Here is a 21,332-nt window from a genome sequence, read left to right as displayed (position 1 = left end):
GAGTCAAAATAGCAAAGAGGATGACATGTATGCTGTCTCTGCTAAGGCTGATATTTCAACTCGGCAAATATCGTGGAGTTCCTCCTGTGTACCAAACACTTGCGCACTTTTCCCCCACTAACCCTCCTTTCATCTAGAAGCAATCTTACCCTCCTCCTAGTGTCTGACCAGGTGACCAGCCTGTGTCTTTGCAGCCTGAGTCATCTGTTCTTTCTTTCATTCCAGGTCCGAGTATGAGGAAGACAGGAGGTAAGAAAGTCTATGGCATGCATCTGCAGCTTTCAAGGTGGAAGGAGTGGGATTGAGCTACTGTGCTTTCCATTCCTGCCAATAACAGGGCAGTCCCTAGTGTTGTACAACCACGCAGGACCATGGTTCCTGCAAGTTTAGCTCTCAGGGGAGATCATGAGGCCCATGCCCCAGTGTTCAGGGATCGCTGCCTGGGCATGTGGGCCCGCTCCTCATTGGGAAGACACCAAGCTGCCATCGCTCCTCACAGTCCCATACCTGGCTGCAGCTTCTCTACCCAGATGAGCCACTTTTTTCCCTTAAATCACCTAAAGTGGTGATGGTAATCATGAAGTCAGCCTGTTAGTGGCATCTGCAGAGGGGAGCTGGGGTGCAGCACAGTTCCTTTCTTGGCACATATTAGAATTTTGTTTTGCAAGCTATATATTCATCTCATTGTTTTTCATTAGCCAAGGTTAAAGTGAGTTTGCACTCCCTGAGCAGACAAACTAATAGGGGAGAGAAAATGGGGTTAGGAGTCTGTTGAAGAGGGAAAAACAGCCAGAGCCAAAGCCTTGCTGCATTGAATGCACAGGGTGGATCATCATCCATCCAGGAAATTGTGGGTACAAATGCATTTTTAAACACAGAGCTCTGGACATTTTCATCTGTGGCAATTGGAAGCCACTTGCCAGCTCCTTTTCTGTCTCTTTTTCTCTGTCCTGGGGGTGGGAGGATGGTGACGGCAGTATACCTTGGCAGAGGCTGCTTGACATTTCTCCTTTGCCCTGGCCTCCCCACCCCTGCACATATGCCTGAGAGTATCAGCTGCTGACCTCAGCCAGTCCTCCAGGTCTGCCTATGACTTGACCAGCCAAGAAATTATTTATTTACATTTTAGGGAATTGGCATGTTCTTCCACTGACCATCATCTGCTCATGGGGAACAGTTCTGCTTAGGGAAAGAATTAAGACTTCTCCTGGGAGTCTTGCTAGCCCAGACTTTTAGCCAGCTTCTGCCTGCTCTCCCATTTACTTATTCTAGACTTCCCTTTGAATACTTTGACCTATAACTACCCCTTCCCCACTCCACTGGGTGGTGGTGAAACACACAGGGAAGATAACTTGAGCTCTCTGATTTAAGACAGTGTTCCTCTTTTACAGCGCCCCCATGGACTTCGCCCTCAATACCTACATGAGCCATGCTGGGATCCGTCTTCGAGAGGCACGACCTTCTAACACAGCTGAAAAGGCCCAGTCTGCTCCTGCCAAGGACAAGTGGCTACTCTGCTTCCCTAAGACCAAGAAGGTGAGGGCTGCGTGCAGTGGCTCATGCCTGTAATCCTAGCACTTTGGGAGGCCAAGGCTGGCGGATTGCCTGAGCTCAGGAGTTTGAGACCAGCCTGGGTGACATGGTGAAACCCTATCTCTACTAAAATATAAAAATTAGCCTGGCGTGGTGGTGTATGCCTGTAACCCCACCTACTCGAGAAGCTGAGGCACGAGTATTGCTTGGGGAGATGGAAGTTGCAGTGAGCCAAGAGCACACCACTGCACTCCAGCCTGGGCAACAGAGTGAGACTCTGTCTCAAAAGAAAAAAAAGAAGAAGAAAGTAAGACAGCTGTCCTAGAAAATACCTCCTCATGGTGCAGTGCGCTGTGCTAAGGTAGATCAGGAAAGCCATCTTGCAGGTCTCTGGCTATATCCCTCCACCTGGATGTGGAGTCAGTGAGAACCCCCAGACTAGAGCAGCTCTCAGTCCCTTCTAAACCCAGGCCAGAGGTGAATGTACTCTTAGGGTACCAGCAAGAGTCAACTCTCCAGTTATTTGCTGAGGGCCAGCCTTGGGGGACAGTGACAGAACTGATTAGCAGCCACACCTGGGTATCGGGACCTCCTCCAAACCCCAATGTCTCCTGTCTCAGCAGAGCAGCAATTCCAAGAAAGAAAAGGATGCCTTGGAGGACAAGAAGAGAAAGCCCATCCTCAAATACATTGGGAAGCCCAAAAGCTCTTCTCAAAGCAGTGAGTATTTGGGGAGCAACAGCCTTGGGCATTCCTTGGGCAGGGACCTCAGCCCTTTTATATACCGGTATGTTGGCAGAGGGCCTTCCAGTGTTTCTGGGAGCCACAGGCTCGAACTGAGACCACAGCCACTTTCTCCCCTTGCCAAATCCAGTGCAGGATCTCTGGGGTTCAGGTAGATGTTTCCAAGCCAAGGAAGCTGTGCCGGTCCCTGGGTCTTAGTCTAGGAACCCAGAACAGTTGTAGTTAGCAAACAGCCATGTGAGAAACATCTCCCCCTGGCAAGGATCGCCCTGTGGACAGTAAATGCCCCCTTCATCTTCATCCAAGGGCCTATCATATTTCCCAGCACACAGGACTGCAGGAGTACAGATGCAGGCGGGGGATGGTTGAGTCACTATTAGTAGAACTAGTCAGTTTGGGGGCAAGTTTGGGACCCAGAGTTTCCTCTAATGCCATCAATAACCTAAAACTCAAGTGATCCTGCCATTGATCTCTTCCCAGCACGGAGAAACTTGTCTGGAAATTGTTGTTGGCCCCTCCCAGTCATTACCTTAAACCCCCCAGCATCAGTGGGAATCTGTGAAGGGCAGTGGGGTGGGCCAGCTGCCCTTTCTGAAACTGCTGCATTGCAGGAGAGGGAAAGGGATTCTTCGAGATCAGCCTTGATTTTTGCCACTGCCTTTTCATTTTCTGGCTTGATGTAACTTGTATTTTGATTCTTAAAACATTGATGTGACTTTTAATGGTTTACTTCTGTTTTGGTTTTTCTTTTAGCATTTCATATTCCCTTGTCCCTGTGGAAGGTAAAAGGACCATTTTCTTTGGGTTTGTCTTTGCATTAGCATTGAGTTTCCATCTCCCAAATCCTGTCTTTTCTGTTCCTCTTCCCTCCCTTTCTTTCTCCTCTCCATTTCTCTTATGCATTGCTCTTTGTTGCTAAAGCTGCTGTGTGCTGCAAACCCTGTGGGGGGTTGGGGAGGGCACCACCCTCATGCCAGGTACCAGACCTTGTCTCCTAACCCAGAGTTTCAGGGGGCAGGGCCCCTTCTTCTGCAGGGACAGCTCCTTCTGGTAGTTCTGGCCAAGGCTAGACTTCTGGTTCCTCTGGCAGTTTTTTCACAGCTGGAGGCCTTTTCTCTATTATTCAGTCACATCTCCATGGATGAGCATTCCAAAAATCCAGAGTTCTATATAAATGAGAGGAATCCTTACACATTGAAGGGTCTTGCAGTGAAGCAGAGCACCTCAGATTTTGTTTTAAATTTTTTTTGGAGTCGTATTCTCACTCTTGTTGCCCAGGCTGGAGTGCAGTGGTGTGATCTCACCTCACTGCAAACTCCACCTCCCAGGTTCAAGGGATTCTCGTGTCTCAGCTTCCCAAGTTGCTGGGACTACAGGCATGTGCCACCACGCCCAGCTAATTTTTGTATTTTTAGTAGAGGCGGGGTTTCACCATATTGGCCAGGCTGGTCTCGAACTCCTGACCTCAAGTGATCTGCCCACCTTGGCCTCCCAGAGTGCTGGGATTACAGGTGCCAGCCACCATGCCCGGCCAGTGCCTCAGATTTTTGTTTTTAGTTAAAATAATAATAAAAATTCTCATTTTTGAAAGTGTTTTTTTTTTTTTAAAGTAAAGTAGGAGTCTCTAACAATTTTTTCTCCTGGGTATTTTTGTTCCTATCATCTACTTAAGCCCTTCAGTGTAGCACCTCCATCTCTCTTGACTTTTAACTACCAGCACCGGGTAATCACGGCAGTGAAAAAAGAATGACCCTTAATGTATTTTAAAGGACCTAATATCTTCCAGAATCTATGTATTTAAAACATTAATGTGATACATATTAACGCACGAGAAGCTTAGCGCCTACAGTGAAGTGTTCCAGAACGCACCAAGTTCATTTCCTGTTAATAAGGTCCATGTGCATGCAATTGATTCACACTCTCTAGGCTCTACAGTAAATAGAGAGAGAGAGAGGGAGGCGCCCACAGTGAAGTGTCCCAGAACGGAGCAAGTTCATTTCCTGTTAATAAGGACCATGTACATGCAATTGATTCACACTCTCTAGGCTCTACAGTACATAGAGAGAGAGAGAGGGAGGCGCCCACAGTGAAGTGTCCCAGAACGGAGCAAGTTCATTTCCTGTTAATAAGGACCACGTACATGCAATTGATTCACACTCTCTAGGCTCTACAGTACATAGAGAGAGAGAGAGGGAGGCGCCCACAGTGAAGTGTCCCAGAACGGAGCAAGTTCATTTCCTGTTAATAAGGACCATGTACATGCAATTGATTCACACTCTCTAGGCTCTACAGTACATAGAGAGAGAGAGAGGGAGGCGCCCACAGTGAAGTGTCCCAGAACGGAGCAAGTTCATTTCCTGTTAATAAGGACCATGTACATGCAATTGATTCACACTCTCTAGGCTCTACAGTACATAGAGAGAGAGAGAGGGAGGCGCCCACAGTGAAGTGTCCCAGAACGGAGCAAGTTCATTTCCTGTTAATAAGGACCATGTACATGCAATTGATTCACACTCTCTAGGCTCTACAGTAAATGGAGAGAGAGAGAGAGAGGGAGGGAGCAATGGGATGCAATCAGGAAATTATTCTGTTACTACAATTTATTTTATGTAAAAGTGACAATGAAAAATATTCAAAATTATTTTAAAAGTTACTAAACTCTTAGACTCTATGCCATTTTAAGCAGTAAAAATAAGGAATTAATGAAAAAAAGTTTATAAAACAATGGGGAAAAAAGAATGGCCTTGAAATCCAGTCCTCAGTTTTGTTTTTTTGGTTTGTTTTTTTTTTTTTTTGGTTTTTTGTTTTTTTTTGAGACAGGGTCTTGCCCTGTCACCCAGGCTGGAGTGCAATGGTGTAATCATAGCTTAATACAGCCTTGAACTCCTCAGCTCAAGTAGTCCTCCCACCTCAGCCTTCCAAGCAGCTGGGACCACAGGCGTATATCACCACACCTGACTAATTTACTTTTGTAGAGACAGGGTCTCACTCACTATATTGCCCAGCCTGGTCTCAAACTTCTGGGCTCAAGTGATCCTCCTGCCTTGCCCTCCCAAAATGCTGGGATTGTAGACATGAGGCACCATGTGCCTAATAACTTCACTCTTTTTAAAAATGCATTTCCTTCTACCTGTTTTTCCCGTTACTCTGGGTCATTCGGTTATACCAGATCTCAGGGCTACACCTGTTTCTTGCCACAGGTCAGGTATAACTCTATCTAGAGCACAACTGGGTGTTTTCCAAGTGGCCCATGGGAAAGGGAAGAGGGGACTCAGCCTGTTGGCTTTCCATTATAGGATGTTCCCAGACTCCCACATCACCACCCAGCCAAGGCGGCTCAGGGCTGTGTCTGCTCAGCTGACCCTGGCATCTGCATGGCTTCAAGGCCCAGGTACACATTCAGGCTGGCACAGGCGAATCTGCTCTTAATCTCCAAAACAAGAGTGATGTTAGTAGCCCTTGTTCCTATAATATGCACACACAGCCACTTACACAGTTTTAGAAAAATATTCCCTAGCCACTTGCCTAAAGGCTGTGGAGCTGTAGACTTTGAAAACAGCAGCTAAATGTTTTTTTTTTTTTTCTGTTCTCTCTGACTTAGAAATTTTCCTATGAAAGTCAGATTTTGAGACAGATTTGTAAGATTGTATATTTATAAGTTTGCCCATGACTTCAGATGTCAGAATCTCTGAAGTCATCGGCAGAACTCTTAGTATGGTTAGGATCAAGGCCCAGACCCTGAGCTGTTGATATTGCCTCCTCATTTCCACTCATCCTTACCGCTGGTCTCAGGCAGCCAGCATCTCTAGCCCACCCCTGTTCTAGCATCGCTGGGCTGGGCTGAGAACTGAGCTAGTTGACTTGAAGGTGAATTCCTTATCTCTCTTCCCTCCTGCCGAGAGCCATGGAACAATGGGTCTGATTTCTCCAGGGGCTCTAGATGGCACTACCTGTGCCTTTTCACTCTCTCTTCTGCCCTGTCTGTCTGAACAAGAACAGCTCTCTTCTGCCTTAGCTGTGAAAGGGGGCTGGAGTTTGAATGCCAGTGAAGTCTTTCTTCTGTTCCTCCTAGGTCATCTCTCACGGTACTAGAGAGTCTGATTCTGTAGTGATGGAGGCCAGAGAAGCGCAGAAAGGACAGGAAGGAGAGACAGAGAGAAACAGAAATAATGAACTCTAAAATTCATTTAAATTTGAGAAACGCCTGATATATTTTGGCAACATGGTCAAATTACATGTAGATGTGCTTTGGTCTTCCTGGGTATTTTTTTAAACTGTATGTGGCTCTTAGGAAAAACCTGATCGTGACTTTCAAGCAGAAGCATTATTGTAATAATATGAGAGCCAAAAGAACATTTATGGAAAATAGACTTCCAAACCCTCTCATTTTGCACATGAGGAAAGAATAGACCCAGAAAGGTAGCATGACTGCCCAGGGCCACACGGCGAATTCATAGGAGAGCCGGGACCAGGGCGCATCTCCTGACTCTTGGTCTGGTGCTGTTCTCATCCACGCTTGCTCATTGCTCTGTCTGCTGGGGTCTGGGGGAGTCAGGGCCTGAGAAGCCATCCCTGAACAGCAAGCCTAGCATCCTTCATTTCCTTTTTGCTTCTAGTCAAACCAGGCAGTGTGAGGAACATCATTCAGCACTTTGGGAACAATCAGCAGCATGACGCCCCAGAACCTGGGACCCGGCGACACTTGATGGGAAGCTTTCCCGAGGAACTGCTGGAGAGTGACAGGTAGCAGTGGCTGGATGGGACTTGCCAGCTGCTCAAAGAGTAGGGCCTGGGCAGGGCTGATGCTAGGGTTTCATTCCAGCTACCTTACCCATCTCCACTAGCCTCTAAGCTCCCTGTACAGAACTTCCTCCCCAGCCCCAGTATCTTCAGGAGACACATTATTTGCTGGTGAGCAGGCCAGTAGGAGAGCGAGGATATCCCCGACTTTCAGCCCAAGAACGACACGCTTTTAAAATTCCCTTTGGATTTACCACCTGATGACTCAGTAGCCTTCATCTAAGATCCAGCTAGATATTGTAAAGCAGTTAATCAGGAAACCCTAAGTGACAAGGATAAGGAAGACTATAGTGGGGGCAAGAGGAAATCCTGAGAAATAAAGACCCAGCAGGCAAAAGAAAGTCGTTTCCTGTCTGTATGTGAAAAAGAGAGCCAGAGATGAGGTTCTGCTGGGTACTTTAACGACCAGGGATGTAACTATAGGCATCATGTCCACCTCAGCAAAGAGAGGCCAAGTGGATTGATTATAAATGAATTGTTTTTTCCTTTTAAGAAGGAAAAAGGGATTGAGACACTGGCATCTCTCATATTCTCCTTCTTTGGTCAGGTTCTAACTAGAGTCCTTGTCTGGCATGAAAACATATTCTTGGACTTCCTTGCTCTTGACTGTAGCATGACAACAATCAAGTCATGTCTAAAATTCTACAGCCAACACTTAAAATCAAATGCCTGTAGTCAGAAGTATTCATGCAAATTATTTAAGTCACCCTCAAGGTATAGTCACATGGTCTTATATGGGGGAATAATGCTTATGTACACTCAAGCCTGAGAGCCATTGAGGTGGAGTACAGGCAGGCATGAAAGCAAGTCAGCACGTAGTAGTCTGGATATTCAAGCCATTTTGTCTTTGATTTTTTTTTTTTTTTGAGACAGGGTCTTGCTCTGTTACCCAGGCTGGAGTACAATGGTGCAGTTATAGCTCACTGCAGCCTCAAACCCCTGGGCTCAAGAGATCCTCCCATCTCAGCCTCCTGAGTAACTAGGGATACAGGCATGCACCTGGCTAATTTTTTTTTTTTTAGACAGTCTTAAGTTTCCCAGATTGGTCTCAAACTCCCGACCACAGCAGTCTTCCTGCCTCAGCCTCCCAAAGTGCTAGGATTATAGGCATGAGCCACTGCACCTGGCCTATTTTGCCTTTGAAACAACTAATTGCCAGGCCAGGCACAGTGGCTCACACCTGTAATCCCAGCACTTTGGGAGGCCGAGGTGGGTGGATCACATGAGGTCAGGAGTTCAAGACCAGCCTGGCCAACATGGTGAAACCCCGTCTCTACTAAAACTACAAAAAAATTAGCCAGGCATGGTGGCAACCGCCTATAATCCTAGCTACTCGGGAGGCTGAGGCAAGAGAATCGCTTAAACCCAAGAGGTGGAGGTTGCAGTGAGCCGAGATTGCACCACTGCACTTCAGCCTGGGTGACAGAGCAAGACTCCATCTCAAAAAAAAAAAAAAGAAATAACTGATCATCAAACCGTGAGTCAAGCTTTCCTGCTTGAGTGCAGGTTACTCCTGTTTATCTGAAGCCTTTTTTCAGCTTAACACTTATTTAAAGATTTTGTTGAAAAAAAAAAAAAAGATTTTGTTGTCATGAGAATTGACAGATTTACGGGAGGTAAAGGTTAGATTTGTACTAGGGGGAAGATTGAGTTCTAACGTTAATTAATACACAAATTATGTGATTCCTGTGGTAGCACATGTCATAGATACAGCAAATATTTTAAGATTATAAGACATCAGCCGGGCACGGTGGCTCATGCCTGTAATCCCAGCACTTTGGGAGGCCAAGGCGGGTGGATCACAAGGTCAAGAGATCGAGACCATCCTGGTCAACATGGTGAAACCCTGTCTCTACTAAAAATACAAAAAATTAGCTGGGCATGGTGGCGCATGCCTGTAATCCCAGCTACTCAGGAGGCTGAGGCAGGAGAATTGCCTGAACCCAGGAGGCGGAGGTTGTGGTGAGCCGAGATCGCACCATTGCACTCCAGCTTGGGTAACGAGTGAAATTCCGTCTCAAAAAAAAAAAAAAAGATTATAAGACATCAGCATTTTGAGAAAATATCTGAGACCATTTACAAACTTGTATTCTTGGCATTGTTAGGTAAATCTGCCCTAAGATGTTCACTAGGATCCTAAAGCCACTCTAAGCAGAAGCCTTTGGATTTGATGCTTATAAATTCTTTGGCAATCTCAGAAGAAATAGTATTAGCAGTATGGTGGGTGAGAGCTTGTTGTAGATACTCAGCAAGGTTAAGATTCCCCAGTTCTAGAAGGCAGTATCCTAGGAATTTTGGGCCAAAGCTAGATGATACGCCTCACTTGTTGGTGGGAGCATTACTCGCCTCTGGGTGCTTGAAGGAAGGTGCTTAGCTCTGCAGCTCCAGTGACTCTACTGGGTGTTTGTTGTGGTGGTACAGGGACCCATTAGGATGCTGTGAAAAGGGTTCCGAGTTAGTCTGGGTCGGGATTTTCTAACAGAATTCTGGAGGGTGGATTTAGTAGGGGATCAGTGGGCAATGTGTTTTCTAACCCTGCAGATAAACCCATCTCAGGACCCTAGGAGATGAGCTCCATTTTGGATCATCTGGCAGTTTGGCCACAATGAATGGAGACTGAGACATTTAGCTCCTCATTGCAGCAACTTGCTGTGCTGTTAAGAGCTCTGCAGGCATTTCCAGGCCTCCTGTGGTCCTAGAAGCAGAGCAGGATGTAGATTACTGATAATATCAGAAAAGAACCAGCCCAGCAGGGCCATGGCATGGGGGTGGGGGACCATCCTGGGGCAGTTAGGGGTCAGAGATGCCAGCTGTCTTGGGCTGATGCATGGCAGGACCCAACACCGCAACACCCAGTCGTCAGCATCTCATCAAACCCCAGAGACACTCAGTGGCCAAGCACAGCCGGCCAAGGAGCGGGTCCTGCCCATCAGTAAAAAGACCCCTTTAAGCACAAGCCTGTCTGCTCCTGAGAGGTAATGGAATCTTAGAAAGGGTACTGTTAAGAATGGAACTCATCCTCATCACAACTGGAGGGCTAGGAATCCAGCAGCAGACAGAATTTTCTGACAGGTAGCAATTTCTGACAGGCAGCAGATAGAATTTTCTGATAGAAATTTCTGACAGTTGTGGAATATCCTAAAATAAGCTGCCAATATAGTGACTCTGCTTTCCTCTTATGACCTTGTAAAAGAGGTCCGCCTCAAGCAGAGTTGAAGGTGGGAGCTGACTCGTTCCAAAGCAAGGGCAATGTGGACTGGCCACTGGACGGCCCCAGGGGCAGGAAGCTTGGACTCTGTGGTCTCTGATGAGGGACAATGATGTCCACCACCTTCCTGACAGGACCATGGTTTCCCAGGCCTCTGGACACCCTACAAGTCTGATTTCATTTGCCCCAGGTTTCATCTTCCTGTTAGGATCCCTTCCTAACAGCTCCAGAGGAAGATGACTGTTCATCCATCAGGCTAGGCTGGGGAGAGGGAAGGAGTTTGTAGAGCAGCAAAAATGGCCTGTCACTGAGAAGCTTCCACTGCCATCCAGGTGCCTTGGCCATGTTTGGCAGGGAGAACCTGCGTCACGGAGGCACCCCTGAGATGGAGCCGCAGGTAAGAGCTGGCCAGGATGTAAGCATGGCCCACTGGCTTCCCAAGTCCCAAAGTCTCTGTCTCTTCTCCGCAGTTCACGCTCAGAGATTCACCTGGGCTGCTCTGAAAGCCTCAAGGGCCGGGAAGAGATGAAATGGTCTCGAAAGGCAGAGAATGTGCCCCGCTGTCGCTCTCGCAGTGACGTTGACATGGATGCTGCCGCAGAAGCTACTCGCCTGCACCAGTCGGCATCGTCTTCCGTCCCCAGCCTCTCCACCAGGTGGGCAGGGCTACAGTGGCTGCACCCATGGTCATTTTGGGGGGTGGGCAAGGATAGAGGGTTGCTGAGAGTTGACATTCCCTGCACAGGTCTCTTGAGAACCCAACCCCTCCTTTCACTCCCAAAATGGGCCGCAGGTAAGTGATGGGCACGGTGGGGCCTCTGTTTGGTGTCTCCATGTCCCAGCCACACCTAGCTGCTCTCTCACCCGCAAGGGGCTGGTTGGGTGGGTGTCTCCTCTTCTGGGCCCACTGGTTTCCCATGTGCATGAGGCAAGCACGTTGGGCAGGAGAAGGAGGGCCAAACCCTGTGTGTGAGTTCTTCCTCCTGGGTGAAGCTGAGCTGCCTGTTTTCCCCTAGGAGCATTGAGTCCCCCAGCTTGGGGTTCTGCACAGATGCCCTCCTTCCCCACCTCCTAGAGGATGATCTGGGCCTGCTATCTGAGCTGGAGCCAAAGCCTAATGCCCAAAATTGGCAGGATACAGTGGGCAAGGATGTGGTGGCTGGGCTAACCCAGAGGGAGATTGTCCAGCAAGAGGTCATCAATGGTGAGAAGGGCCCCACTGCCCACCGCTCTGCTCACACACGGGAACCACTGCCTGCAGCTCTGCTCACACATGTGGGAACCACTGCCCGCAGCTCTGCTCACACACGTGGGAACCACTGCCCACAGCTCTGCTCACACACATGGGAACCACTGCCTGCAGCTCTGCTCACACACGTGGGAATAGGTCCAGAATGCCTAAGACACAAGGGCAGGAAAGAGGCAAATAGAGTGGGGACCCCTGTGGGCTGGAGCAGCTCCACATTGCCTATTGCTGTAAGGTCCCCCTCAGTTCTGGCCCTTGGGGTGAGAGAAAAGTTGTATGATCTAAAACCAGCACTTCAATTCCCCCAAAGGTAGAGTGGTGGAGGGGCCAGGGCAGGGACTCTAGATACTTGCTGATCTCTTTTCTCCCTGGCTTTCTACCCTCCTTGTCACAACCACCACTCAGAGCTGTTTGTGACTGAAGCTTCCCACCTGCGCACACTTCGTGTCCTGGACCTGATCTTCTACCAGCGAATGAAGAAGGAGAACCTGATGCCCAGGGAGGAGCTGGCCCGACTCTTCCCGAAGCTGCCTGAACTCATAGAGATTCACAGTAAGGAGCTGGTGCCCCTCCAGACTCCTCCTCTGCTGCCCTTCAGCTTCCTGTTCCACTTTGGCCCACCTGCCAGGACCTCCCTGAGTAGATAAACCCCCACCAATCCCTGGTGAGGAAAAGATCTGTGGACAGCCTGAAACCAGCACTGGAGTTCACCCAAAAGTAAAATGGTTTCCAGACCCTCCCCATGGCACTGATGTCAGAGATTCACTTGTTTCTGTCAGAAAGGTTCTGGTAATTGAGCTCAACCCCAGGCATTTCTAGTTGTTCTCTTCTCACCCTAGATTCCTGGTGTAAAGCCATGAAGAAGCTCCGGGAGGAAGGCCCCGTCATCAAAGAGATCGGTGACCTCATGCTGGCCCGGGTATAGCTCCAAACTTTTCCCTCTCAGCAAGGAGATTGGGGGAGGCAGGTTCTCATTCCCCAAGGCCAGGGAATTTGGCAAAGGAAGGGATAGGCAGGGGACCGGTCCCAGGCAGGGATGTGATGCCTGGTCCTGTGTCCATTCTGCCTCTTTAGTTCGATGGCCCTGCCCGAGAGGAATTCCAGCAGGTGGCTGCACAGTTCTGTTCCTATCAGTCAATAGCCCTAGAGCTAGTCAGTACCAAGCAGCGCAAGGAGAGCCGATTCCAGCTCTTCATGCAGGTACGTCTCACTCATGCCCCGGCCTTCCTTCATCTCCATCAGCATCACCAAGGGTCTCCTGAGCTTCTCTCCTCTGGCCACACCCTCCCTCTCTACAGCGACTCCTTCCATCCTTCCGCACAAGCTCCTAATAAGCACTGACTCACTCTAGACAAAGAGATGGCTGTTTGTTGAAAAGGATCCTGGATTAGCAGTCAGAGGCCTGGCTTATCCACCAGCACCTGTGTGCACGGTGGTGGATCTCAGTTTCCTTGTCTATAGAGTGGCAGCAGTATACCTGCCCTTCTGTTTTGACCGTATCCTTTCCTTGGGTTGGTGTCTCCCTGCCACCACCAACCCTTCTCTACACCTTTAAGGAAGAAGCTGCCACTACCATTTCTGAGTGACCCATCTGGGGTTAGGACCTGTTTCTCACGTTCACACCCATCTTGGCCCTGAGGCCATAAATCAGCTCCCAGCCACGTTGACATCTCCTCCCCTCTGTGTCTCCTGCTGTCTAGGAGGCTGAGAGCCACCCTCAGTGCCGGCGGCTGCAGCTGAAAGACCTCATCGTCTCCGAGATGCAGCGGCTCACCAAGTACCCACTGCTGCTGGAGAGCAGCATCAAGCACACAGAGGGTAGGCCTGGGGAGGGGCTCGCACCACAGGTAGCAGGCCTCCTGCCAGACCCTCATTCTGGCACTGCTTTGTGACCTTAGCAAGTCACTGTGCCTTGTGGCCTCTGTTGTCTTCATCCTTGTCCTATTGTGGGGCATGTCAGAGAAGAAAATGATTATAAATGTCCTTTGGAAAATATAAGGTATTCAACAGCGGGAGGAGTAAGAGCCACTATCAGAGGCCCACCTGTTTGGAGCCTTTGTGTAAATCCAGGGAAAGCATCCATCTGGTGCTTGGCACAGGCTGGCACTCAAGGGCACCTGGGTCCCTCTGGTTGAATGGGGCTGGACTTTATCCCCATTCATGCCCCCTACAGTGCACAAAAGACACAGCCTATGTGGTAACCCTAGAGGAGCAGGGGGTGAGACTGAACAAGGGGGTCTAGCCTCAGCTTGTCACTCTCCCTGGGGTCCTGGGCATCTTTTACTACCCCCAAATTTCAGACATTGGGATCAGGACAGAGAAGTGTTAGGAACCCCAGCCTGATTTGAACAGGGTTTCTGGAGGTGTTATCGTGACCATTCCCACAGTCTGTCCCCTGCATCTGTAGAGCTGGCTGTGGTAGAGGCAGGAATTCCCAAGAGCTATCAGTGTCTTCAAAGCAGTGGTCTGTCTGAGACCTGGTGATGCTCAGTAAAAGTTACCCTTATCACTTGAGGTCCTCATGTGAGGCAGGAGTGGCTCACCTCTACCCACCCACGCCTGCTGGTTTGAAGCAAGCCAGTTGCCATGGATGCATTCAGGCAGGTAACAGCTGACGCTGTGATAGACTTCTCAGGCAGGAGCCCCAACCATCTCCTCTGTCCTGTTTGGTAGGTGGCACCTCTGAGCATGAGAAGCTCTGCCGGGCCCGGGACCAGTGCCGGGAGATTCTCAAGTATGTGAATGAAGCAGTGAAGCAAACAGAGAACCGCCACCGTTTAGAGGGCTACCAGAAACGCCTGGATGCCACCGCCCTGAAGAGGGCCAGCAACCCCCTGGCAGCAGAGTTCCAGGTAGGAGGCAGAGGCTGCAGCACCGTCAACCCCTCACACTTGTTGCACACCCTTAGGAGCAGAACTCTGGCAGGGCTTGGAGAGTCTTAGAGGTAGGAGACACAGACCAGATACGGTGGCACGATGGAGCCCCAGAAGACACATACCCTGTTACTGTCACCCTGTCCCTAGCTGAACAAGGCAGACAGCCCCACCCAGGAAAGACTAGATCTTGGAACTCAGCCTGAGAGAGCAGGGCACAGGATAGAACTGGAGGCATGGCCAGGAAAAGCAGTGTGTGGTCTTTTTAGGACTGTAGCTGGCACATGGTAGGGGCGGATGGGAGACCCAAAGTCAGAGCCATCAGTATATCTCCCAGCTGGCACGTGGCACATGACTTCACAGTTACCTTTTTGCTTGTCTTCATCTCCTACAAGAGAGTAAGGGCAAGGACTGTTTCTTATTCACCAATTCCCAGCACCTTAGCACAATGTCTGGCACACAGTAGGTTCTCAAATACTTTAATGAATGAATGAATGAACGAATTTGAATGAATGGTGTCTCCTTAACAGAGCCTGGATCTTACAACCAGAAAAATGATTCATGAAGGGCCCCTGACCTGGAGGATCAGCAAGGATAAGACCTTGGGTATGTGCCAGGGCACTGGGACTGAGCAGGAACCTGCAGTGGGTGGGCCTCCCTGGGCTCTTCTCTGTGTGTTTCCCAAGCATTGAAACATGATTGGAGGTGACATCTTGGGGCATGGGAAAGGAGTAACCAGAAAGAGAAATGGGGTCACCAGACTCCCAGGGCTTGGAGGTGACATCTTGGGACATGGGAAAGGAGTAACCAGAAAGAGAAATGGGGTCACCAGACTCCCAGGGCTTCCTAGAGCCTCCAAGAGCCTGAGGCTCCACATTGTGCTCATGAGGGATGAGTGGGACCAGGGAACGCCTCCCCCCTACCATACTCCTCCAGACCTTCACGTGCTGCTGCTGGAGGACCTCCTAGTGCTGCTGCAGAAAAAGAAAAAGAAGCTACAGCTGAAGTGCCACAGCAAGACTGCCGTGGGCTTCTCAGGCAGCAAGCAGACCTTCAGCCCCGTGCTCAAGCTCAATGCCATGCTCATCCACTCTGTGACCACAGGTACCTGGGGAGATGGTCCAGGCTGGCTTCGGGCTCGAGGACTGTGATCTCTATTACTTGTGTCCAGCTGGATGAGGCAAGACCAGTCTGGGGCCTTTATAGGACCTACCAGTCCACCTATGTTCCTTTCTTCCTGTCCTGACCCAGCCTAAACAGGAGGACAGAGTGGGGTAGGATGAGGGTTGAGAGGGACCAAGAGGAAACTAGACAGCCGTGGTCAGCGGTCCTCCAGCACCGAGAAGAAACTAGACAGCCTTGCGCAGGCGTGGTCAGCCATCCTCCAGCACCAAGAGGAAACTAGACAGCCTTGCGCAGGCATGGTCAGCAGTCCTCCAGCACCGAGAGGAAACTAGACAGCCTTGTGCAGGCGTGGTCAACGGTCCTCCGGCACAGTGCTGGTTTGGTTGGGATGTGCACACCGAGGATGGGGTAAGGGTGTCTGAGCAGGACTAGGAAGAATGGGATTAGGCAGGGTGAGTAGGGCACAGCTTTCTGCTACAAGAGTGACTTGAGCAGAGCTTGGTTCCAAAAGATGTTAGATGTTAGTACCTACGGTACAGAGCTGGGTCCACTGGACAAAGGCATTTCAGTGAGAAGTGCCATGTGTGTGAGAAAGGACTCTGGAGCAAGAGTCAGGCAACCAAATTCTCTGGGCTCACTTCCTTCATCTGTGAGATAGGAGTGATACCTACCCTACTTCTTGGGGGCATCAAAAGGGATGACAGGTATGAAAAAGTTGTATAAACTCCTGACCAGCTCAGCGGCTCACGCCTGCAAACCCAGCACTTTGGGAGGCCAAGGCAGGCAGATCACTTGAGGTCATGAGTTCAAGACCAGCCTAGCCAACATGGTGAAACCCCATCTCTTCTAAAACAACAAAAATTAACTAGGCGTGGTGGCAGGTGCCTGTAATCCCAGCTACTCCGGAGGCTGAGGCAGGAGAATCACTTGAACCCAGGAGGCGGAGGTTGCAGTGAGCCAAGATCTCACCACTGCACTCCAGCCTGGGCGACAGAGCAAGACTCTGTCTCAAGAAAAAACATTTTGTCAGTCCTAAGCACCATACACACATCAGCCATCACTATTATTAGAGCATGAAAGGAATGGTGGTGGCTGTGAAAGGTGACATTAGGGGTCCTGGAATTTCCTCTGTCCCTTGTGTAAGTGGGTTCCAAGTGGTCCCGATGACCCACCTCTGTCTCACGCTGCACTCTTCATCCTCATTGAGGGTCAGGGCTTTGGGTCCCACTCTGTCACCCTGGCCCAGGCTGCAGTCACACCTGCCGTCCCTAATACAGGCCCTTCTACCTTCCTTTCCTCACGCAGATAAACAGGCCTTCTTCATCATCTGCACCTCCATTCTGGTCCCACCTCAGATCTATGAGCTGGTTGCACTGACGCCATCAGACAAGAACACGTGAGACTTGATTGAGGGGTCATCCATAACTGTGGTCCCCTTGGGACCAGGGTGGTGTGTATGAGGACGGTGGACAGCAAGGCCAGGGCTGGGCCCCAGAGCAGTCCCTGGACAGGGAGTTGGGAAGGGAAGTGGGAGGTAGGACAGAAGAAGAGAAGCTGGGAGGGGTCATAACCCCTGACCTGGTCACCAGGCCCGCCTCTGGGAGAATGAGCTCCTGGCTGTCTTCCAGCCGCAGCCGCTGCTGCTGCTTCTCTGCTTCCTGCCCTACTCCGTTCACCATCAGGCGAATTAGATTCATGCATCCTTCTCAGGCGTTTGCCTCCCACCCAGCCCGTGTTTTCTGACAGCAGCCACCAGAGGTGGCGTGGTATAGTGGAAGGAGGCGGGTCGAGTCAACCCGTTTCCCACCTCCAGGGTTTTCATTTGTAAAATGTGGCTAATGCTCCCTGTTAGAGAGTTACTTTAGAGAGAAAACAGAATGCTTTGCACAGAGCGTAACAGAGGGTTGGTGTCTAGGATTTGGTCGCTGCAAGTAATATAACCCCAAGGGAGCAGCCAGGGAGGACTGTACGGGGAGGTGGGAACCTGCCAGGCAGGGGGTCCTTAGGGCCTGAAGAAGGACCTGGAAGCCCTGAAGCAGTGGGCTCAGCACGGGGTTGGTGTGTGCCGTGGTCTTGCTCTCACTACAGTCCTCTCTGTTCCTGCCGAGCAACAGATGGATGGAGCGCTTAGAAGAGGCTGTGCAGCATGCCACCAGGCACCCCAGAGCTGCCCCAATGCCTGTCCATCCTCCACCCCCAGGGCCCCAGGAGCCAGCCCACCAGGGATCTACACCCAGCAGGTGCAGCACTTAGCCCTCCAGACCCTGCACTCTCTCCACTCCAAACCGCCTGTTTTCTGCTGCTTCTAAGTCCTTCACCCCAGGGATGGACAGCCACAGCAGGGAAATGCTAGCAGGGAGCAGACAGCTCCAAGCGCTGGCAGATGGAAGAACATGCCCCCTGTCCCTGCTTCCTGTCCCTGTCTGCTCCCCCACAGCCTGCCACCTGGCTGTAATAGAGCCTGAGCCTGAAGTAGGGTGATGGGGGTGTAGAGCAGGGGACCAGAGAAGCTCAGCCAGCAGCCCCCCTCACCGGGTTGCCATGCAAACCAGCCAGGTGAGGAGGCCCCACACCGTCCTCAGATCCTACTCCATCGCCCATTCTAACACAGGAGTCCATGATGGAATCTCATGACATCTCACCCTGGGTTGGTTTCCTCCTTCAGGGTAGAACTGGATGACTCAGATGTGTTCCATGGTGAACCTGAACCTGGGGAGCTGCCTGGAGGTAAGGGCCCTGAACTGTGCAGTGGGAGCCAGCACAGGTTGGGTGTGAGTATGGGGGTGATGGGAGAGGCCATCAGGGCCCAGGGTGTGAGGTTTTGATGAAGAGTATAGAAGAAAGAGGGTGGGAGAAAGAGTCTGGAGGAGGAAGGAGAGCAGACTGAATAGACTTAGGCAAGTGTGAGCTCACTCACCTGACCAGAGATTCCCACCCAGCCTCTCTGGGTGATGGCATCAGCCGTGGAGGAAGAGGAGCAGCCTGACGGGGTCCCCTGCATCCTCCAGCCAGGGATTACTGCTGGGGAGAGAGATGCGTGCCGCAGCTACAGGAATGGGAAACATGGGAGGCCAGGGCGCTCAAAAGGCTTCAGATGCACTTACCGTGATGGGATTGGTAGAGGGGACGGCGTTCTCATTGAGAGCTTGTGTGTGGAGTAACCTGGGGTCTTGGGTTTCAGGAGAAATCTCAGGCTTCCTGGCTGGGTCCCTGTTGTTTCCTTCTGCTTAGAATGTTTTTCCTCCTAACGCCGCACCTCCTTCGCATCTGTTCCTGTGTCCCCTTCACGCAATCTGTTTAACGCCAGCACTGCCCAACCCTCACACCCTACTCTGTTGTTTTCTTCTTTCCCGTGGAAGTTACCGCCTTCTAACAAACTGCATAACTGACTGAAGTGTCTATTTTTGTGTGTCCTTCCACTAGAATGTATGCTCAGCATGGGCAGGGATCTTTTTGTTTTGCTTACTGTTGTATGCTTAGAGCCTGGGACAGTGCCAGCCAGAGGAAGTGTCCAGTGACAATGGTAGAATGACTCGGTGTTCCCAGCCCCTTGGCTCCAAAGCTGCACATGGGCTCTCTCATACGTGCCCTCTCCCTTTCCCTGCCTGGCAGTCTTCTCATCCAAAGCAGGTACTGGGCCCGAGCAGAGGGTCCAAGGGAAGCACCCGGTCCTGTTGGAGGACCCTAAGCAGGAAGGCAGTGCGGAGGAGGAGGAACTGGGTGTCCTGCCTTGCCCTTCCACATCCCTGGATGGAGAGAACCGGGGCGTCAGGACAAGGAACCCCATCCACCTGGCCTTCCCAGGCCCTCTGTTCATGGAAGGCCTCACTGATTCTGCTCTGGAAGATGGTGAGTGCCTCAAGGCCCTGGCGTCAGCCTCTGGTCCCCAGTCGCACAGCCTATGTAAACTGACAGGCGCCTGCACCCTCCACCTTCCCAGAGGCTCTCCCTGGTGTGCTTGAGGAGAGGTGGATGCGGCGACAAATGTCATTGCCCAGCCAACCCCCACCAGCTAGTTGGCCAGAGCCCTCCAGCTCTACCTGTGCCTGAGGTCACCACCTTGGGTGGGGTCGGTGATGCAACACAGCGATCCTTCTGACGTGGTGTGCAGTCCCGTGCTGGGAAGACATCACCCTGTTTCACCTCCAGTGGAGAACCTGCGACGCCTGATCCTGTGGAGCCTGCTGCCAGGTCTCACCATGGAAACTCAGGCTGCCCGGGAGCCCGAGGACGACGTGACACCCACACCTTCTGTCATCAGCGTCACCTCTCACCCCCGGGACCCAGGCTCCCCAGGGCAAGCCCTCCCTGGGGGTGAAGGGGACAACACCCAGCTTCCAGGGCCGAAGGGGGAACGGCCAGAGCAGGAGGACGTGGCTCTCCGTTCTCTGGAAGATCTACCCCCAAGGATCAGAAATTCTGGGATATGGGAATCTCCAGAACTGGATAGGAATCTGGCTGAAGAGGCTTCAAGCACAGAGGCAGCAGGAGATTACAAAGTTGTGAGAAAAGGTAAAATAAATGGGCATGTCCAGTGCGGGGGAAGCACCCTTGCTAGGTGAGATAAGTCTTCGGAACAGCTGCTTCCTTCCCTGTATTCCCCCTGGGTGTCGCGTGAGCAGAGACCTACACTGGGTCCTGGAAGAAGGGGACACGCCGATATCAGGCAGGCTTTGGAGGTGGACAGTGGAGATTCAGAGCTTAGCTCTGCCGCTTAATATCTGCGTGGCTTTAGAGAAAATTGTGAATCATCGCTCAACTTCATTTTGTAACACATAAGGACATTTCTTTCTGCCTGGCACAAACCGACTACCAGAACCGGTCTCTGTTAGCACTCCTCACTGCGCTTCTGGTCCCGGGGAAAAGAGCCGCCCTTCCCAGGAGCCTCAGCCCCGGACAGACAGGGCAGGGGCACGCAGCCCCTCACGCCAGGCAACAGCGCCGCGGGCAACAGAGGTGGCAGCTGGGACTAGAGGGTGTGGAGGACAAGGCTGGGAAGACACCTGGCGAGTGAGGGGTCTGGGGAGTGAGCAAGGTGATAGGAAGGCAGCCAAGGTTGGGGAGCACCACAGGCGGCCTTGAGACAAGAAAAGCGGAGACAAGCCCGCAGGGAGGCAGACAGGTTTGCCTGGCCCAAGCAGTGAGCCCAAGGAGGAAGGTACCCGCCCCGGGAAGAGTGGGCTAGTCTGAGAGGGTGGCAAGAAAGGCAGAACAAAGCCTGGGGCACGCACGGGGTGGGGTTCCACGCTGGGGGTCTCGTGGCAGGGGCTTCCTGCCCTCCCCTGGGGCTCCGCTCTGCCTCCCTTCCAGTAGCATTTTTCATTCCATCTGCCCGAGGCCTGCCTGTCTCCTGGGTTTCTGGGAACTGACCTTCCTTCTCTCTCTCGGTGAATTGGTGGAAACTTCTCCACGCTGCCCGGGATGTCATCGTGTATGATCTTGTGTTCACCTTGTTCTTCCCGTTTTCTCCTCCCTTGCCCCCACCTCCTGCCCTCTCTCCTTCCTGCTCGCTCTCCCTTCCCTTTCCTTGTCTTTCGGTGTCTCCTCTTCCTGGTGGTGGTGGTGTCGGTGCAGCTGAGGCGGCAGGCAGCAAGGTTGTCCCTGCACTACCAGAGAGTGGCCAGTCAGAGCCTGAGCCGCCTGAAGTGGAAAGCGGAACAAAGGCTACAGGTAATAACTTTCCCCTCGGAGCCAAAGACAGGCCAGGACTGGTGTGTGGGACCTGAGGGCAGAGCCGGACCCCTGCCCGCGGTCACACACACACCCACCAGCTCCCTCAGCTGCCCGGAAAGGGGAGGAGGAA

General features: G+C 51.4%; 1 protein-coding gene and 1 pseudogene across 1 annotated transcript in view; one reads left to right on the top strand and one right to left on the bottom strand.

Annotated features, from left to right (window-relative positions):
- Positions 1–21,332, bottom strand: part of LOC105705718 (NUT family member 2F-like) — a 181,078-nt pseudogene that overhangs the window by 68,744 nt on the left and 91,002 nt on the right.
- Positions 1–21,332, top strand: part of LOC135278082 (rho guanine nucleotide exchange factor 11-like) — a 58,349-nt gene that overhangs the window by 34,849 nt on the left and 2,168 nt on the right. The window contains 22 exon segments of the mRNA XM_064384747.1: positions 226–249; positions 1,392–1,536; positions 2,154–2,253; positions 3,031–3,045; positions 3,048–3,059; positions 6,894–7,020; positions 10,756–10,941; positions 11,031–11,078; positions 11,302–11,489; positions 11,937–12,083; positions 12,371–12,450; positions 12,606–12,731; positions 13,232–13,349; positions 14,205–14,383; positions 14,935–15,010; positions 15,341–15,508; positions 16,835–16,925; positions 17,644–17,769; positions 18,195–18,256; positions 19,160–19,378; positions 19,679–20,041; positions 21,104–21,199. Coding sequence (XP_064240817.1) covers positions 226–249; positions 1,392–1,536; positions 2,154–2,253; positions 3,031–3,045; positions 3,048–3,059; positions 6,894–7,020; positions 10,756–10,941; positions 11,031–11,078; positions 11,302–11,489; positions 11,937–12,083; positions 12,371–12,450; positions 12,606–12,731; positions 13,232–13,349; positions 14,205–14,383; positions 14,935–15,010; positions 15,341–15,508; positions 16,835–16,925; positions 17,644–17,769; positions 18,195–18,256; positions 19,160–19,378; positions 19,679–20,041; positions 21,104–21,199 — 2,696 coding nt within the window.

This window comes from Aotus nancymaae, unplaced genomic scaffold (assembly GCF_030222135.1).
Source record: "Aotus nancymaae isolate 86718 unplaced genomic scaffold, 86718_ANA_hifiasm-v0.15.2.pri h1tg000036l, whole genome shotgun sequence".
Classification (NCBI taxonomy): Eukaryota; Metazoa; Chordata; class Mammalia; order Primates; family Aotidae; genus Aotus; species Aotus nancymaae.
The sequence above is the reverse complement of the archived record's forward strand: the minus strand, read 5'-3'. Positions and strand labels throughout refer to the sequence as shown.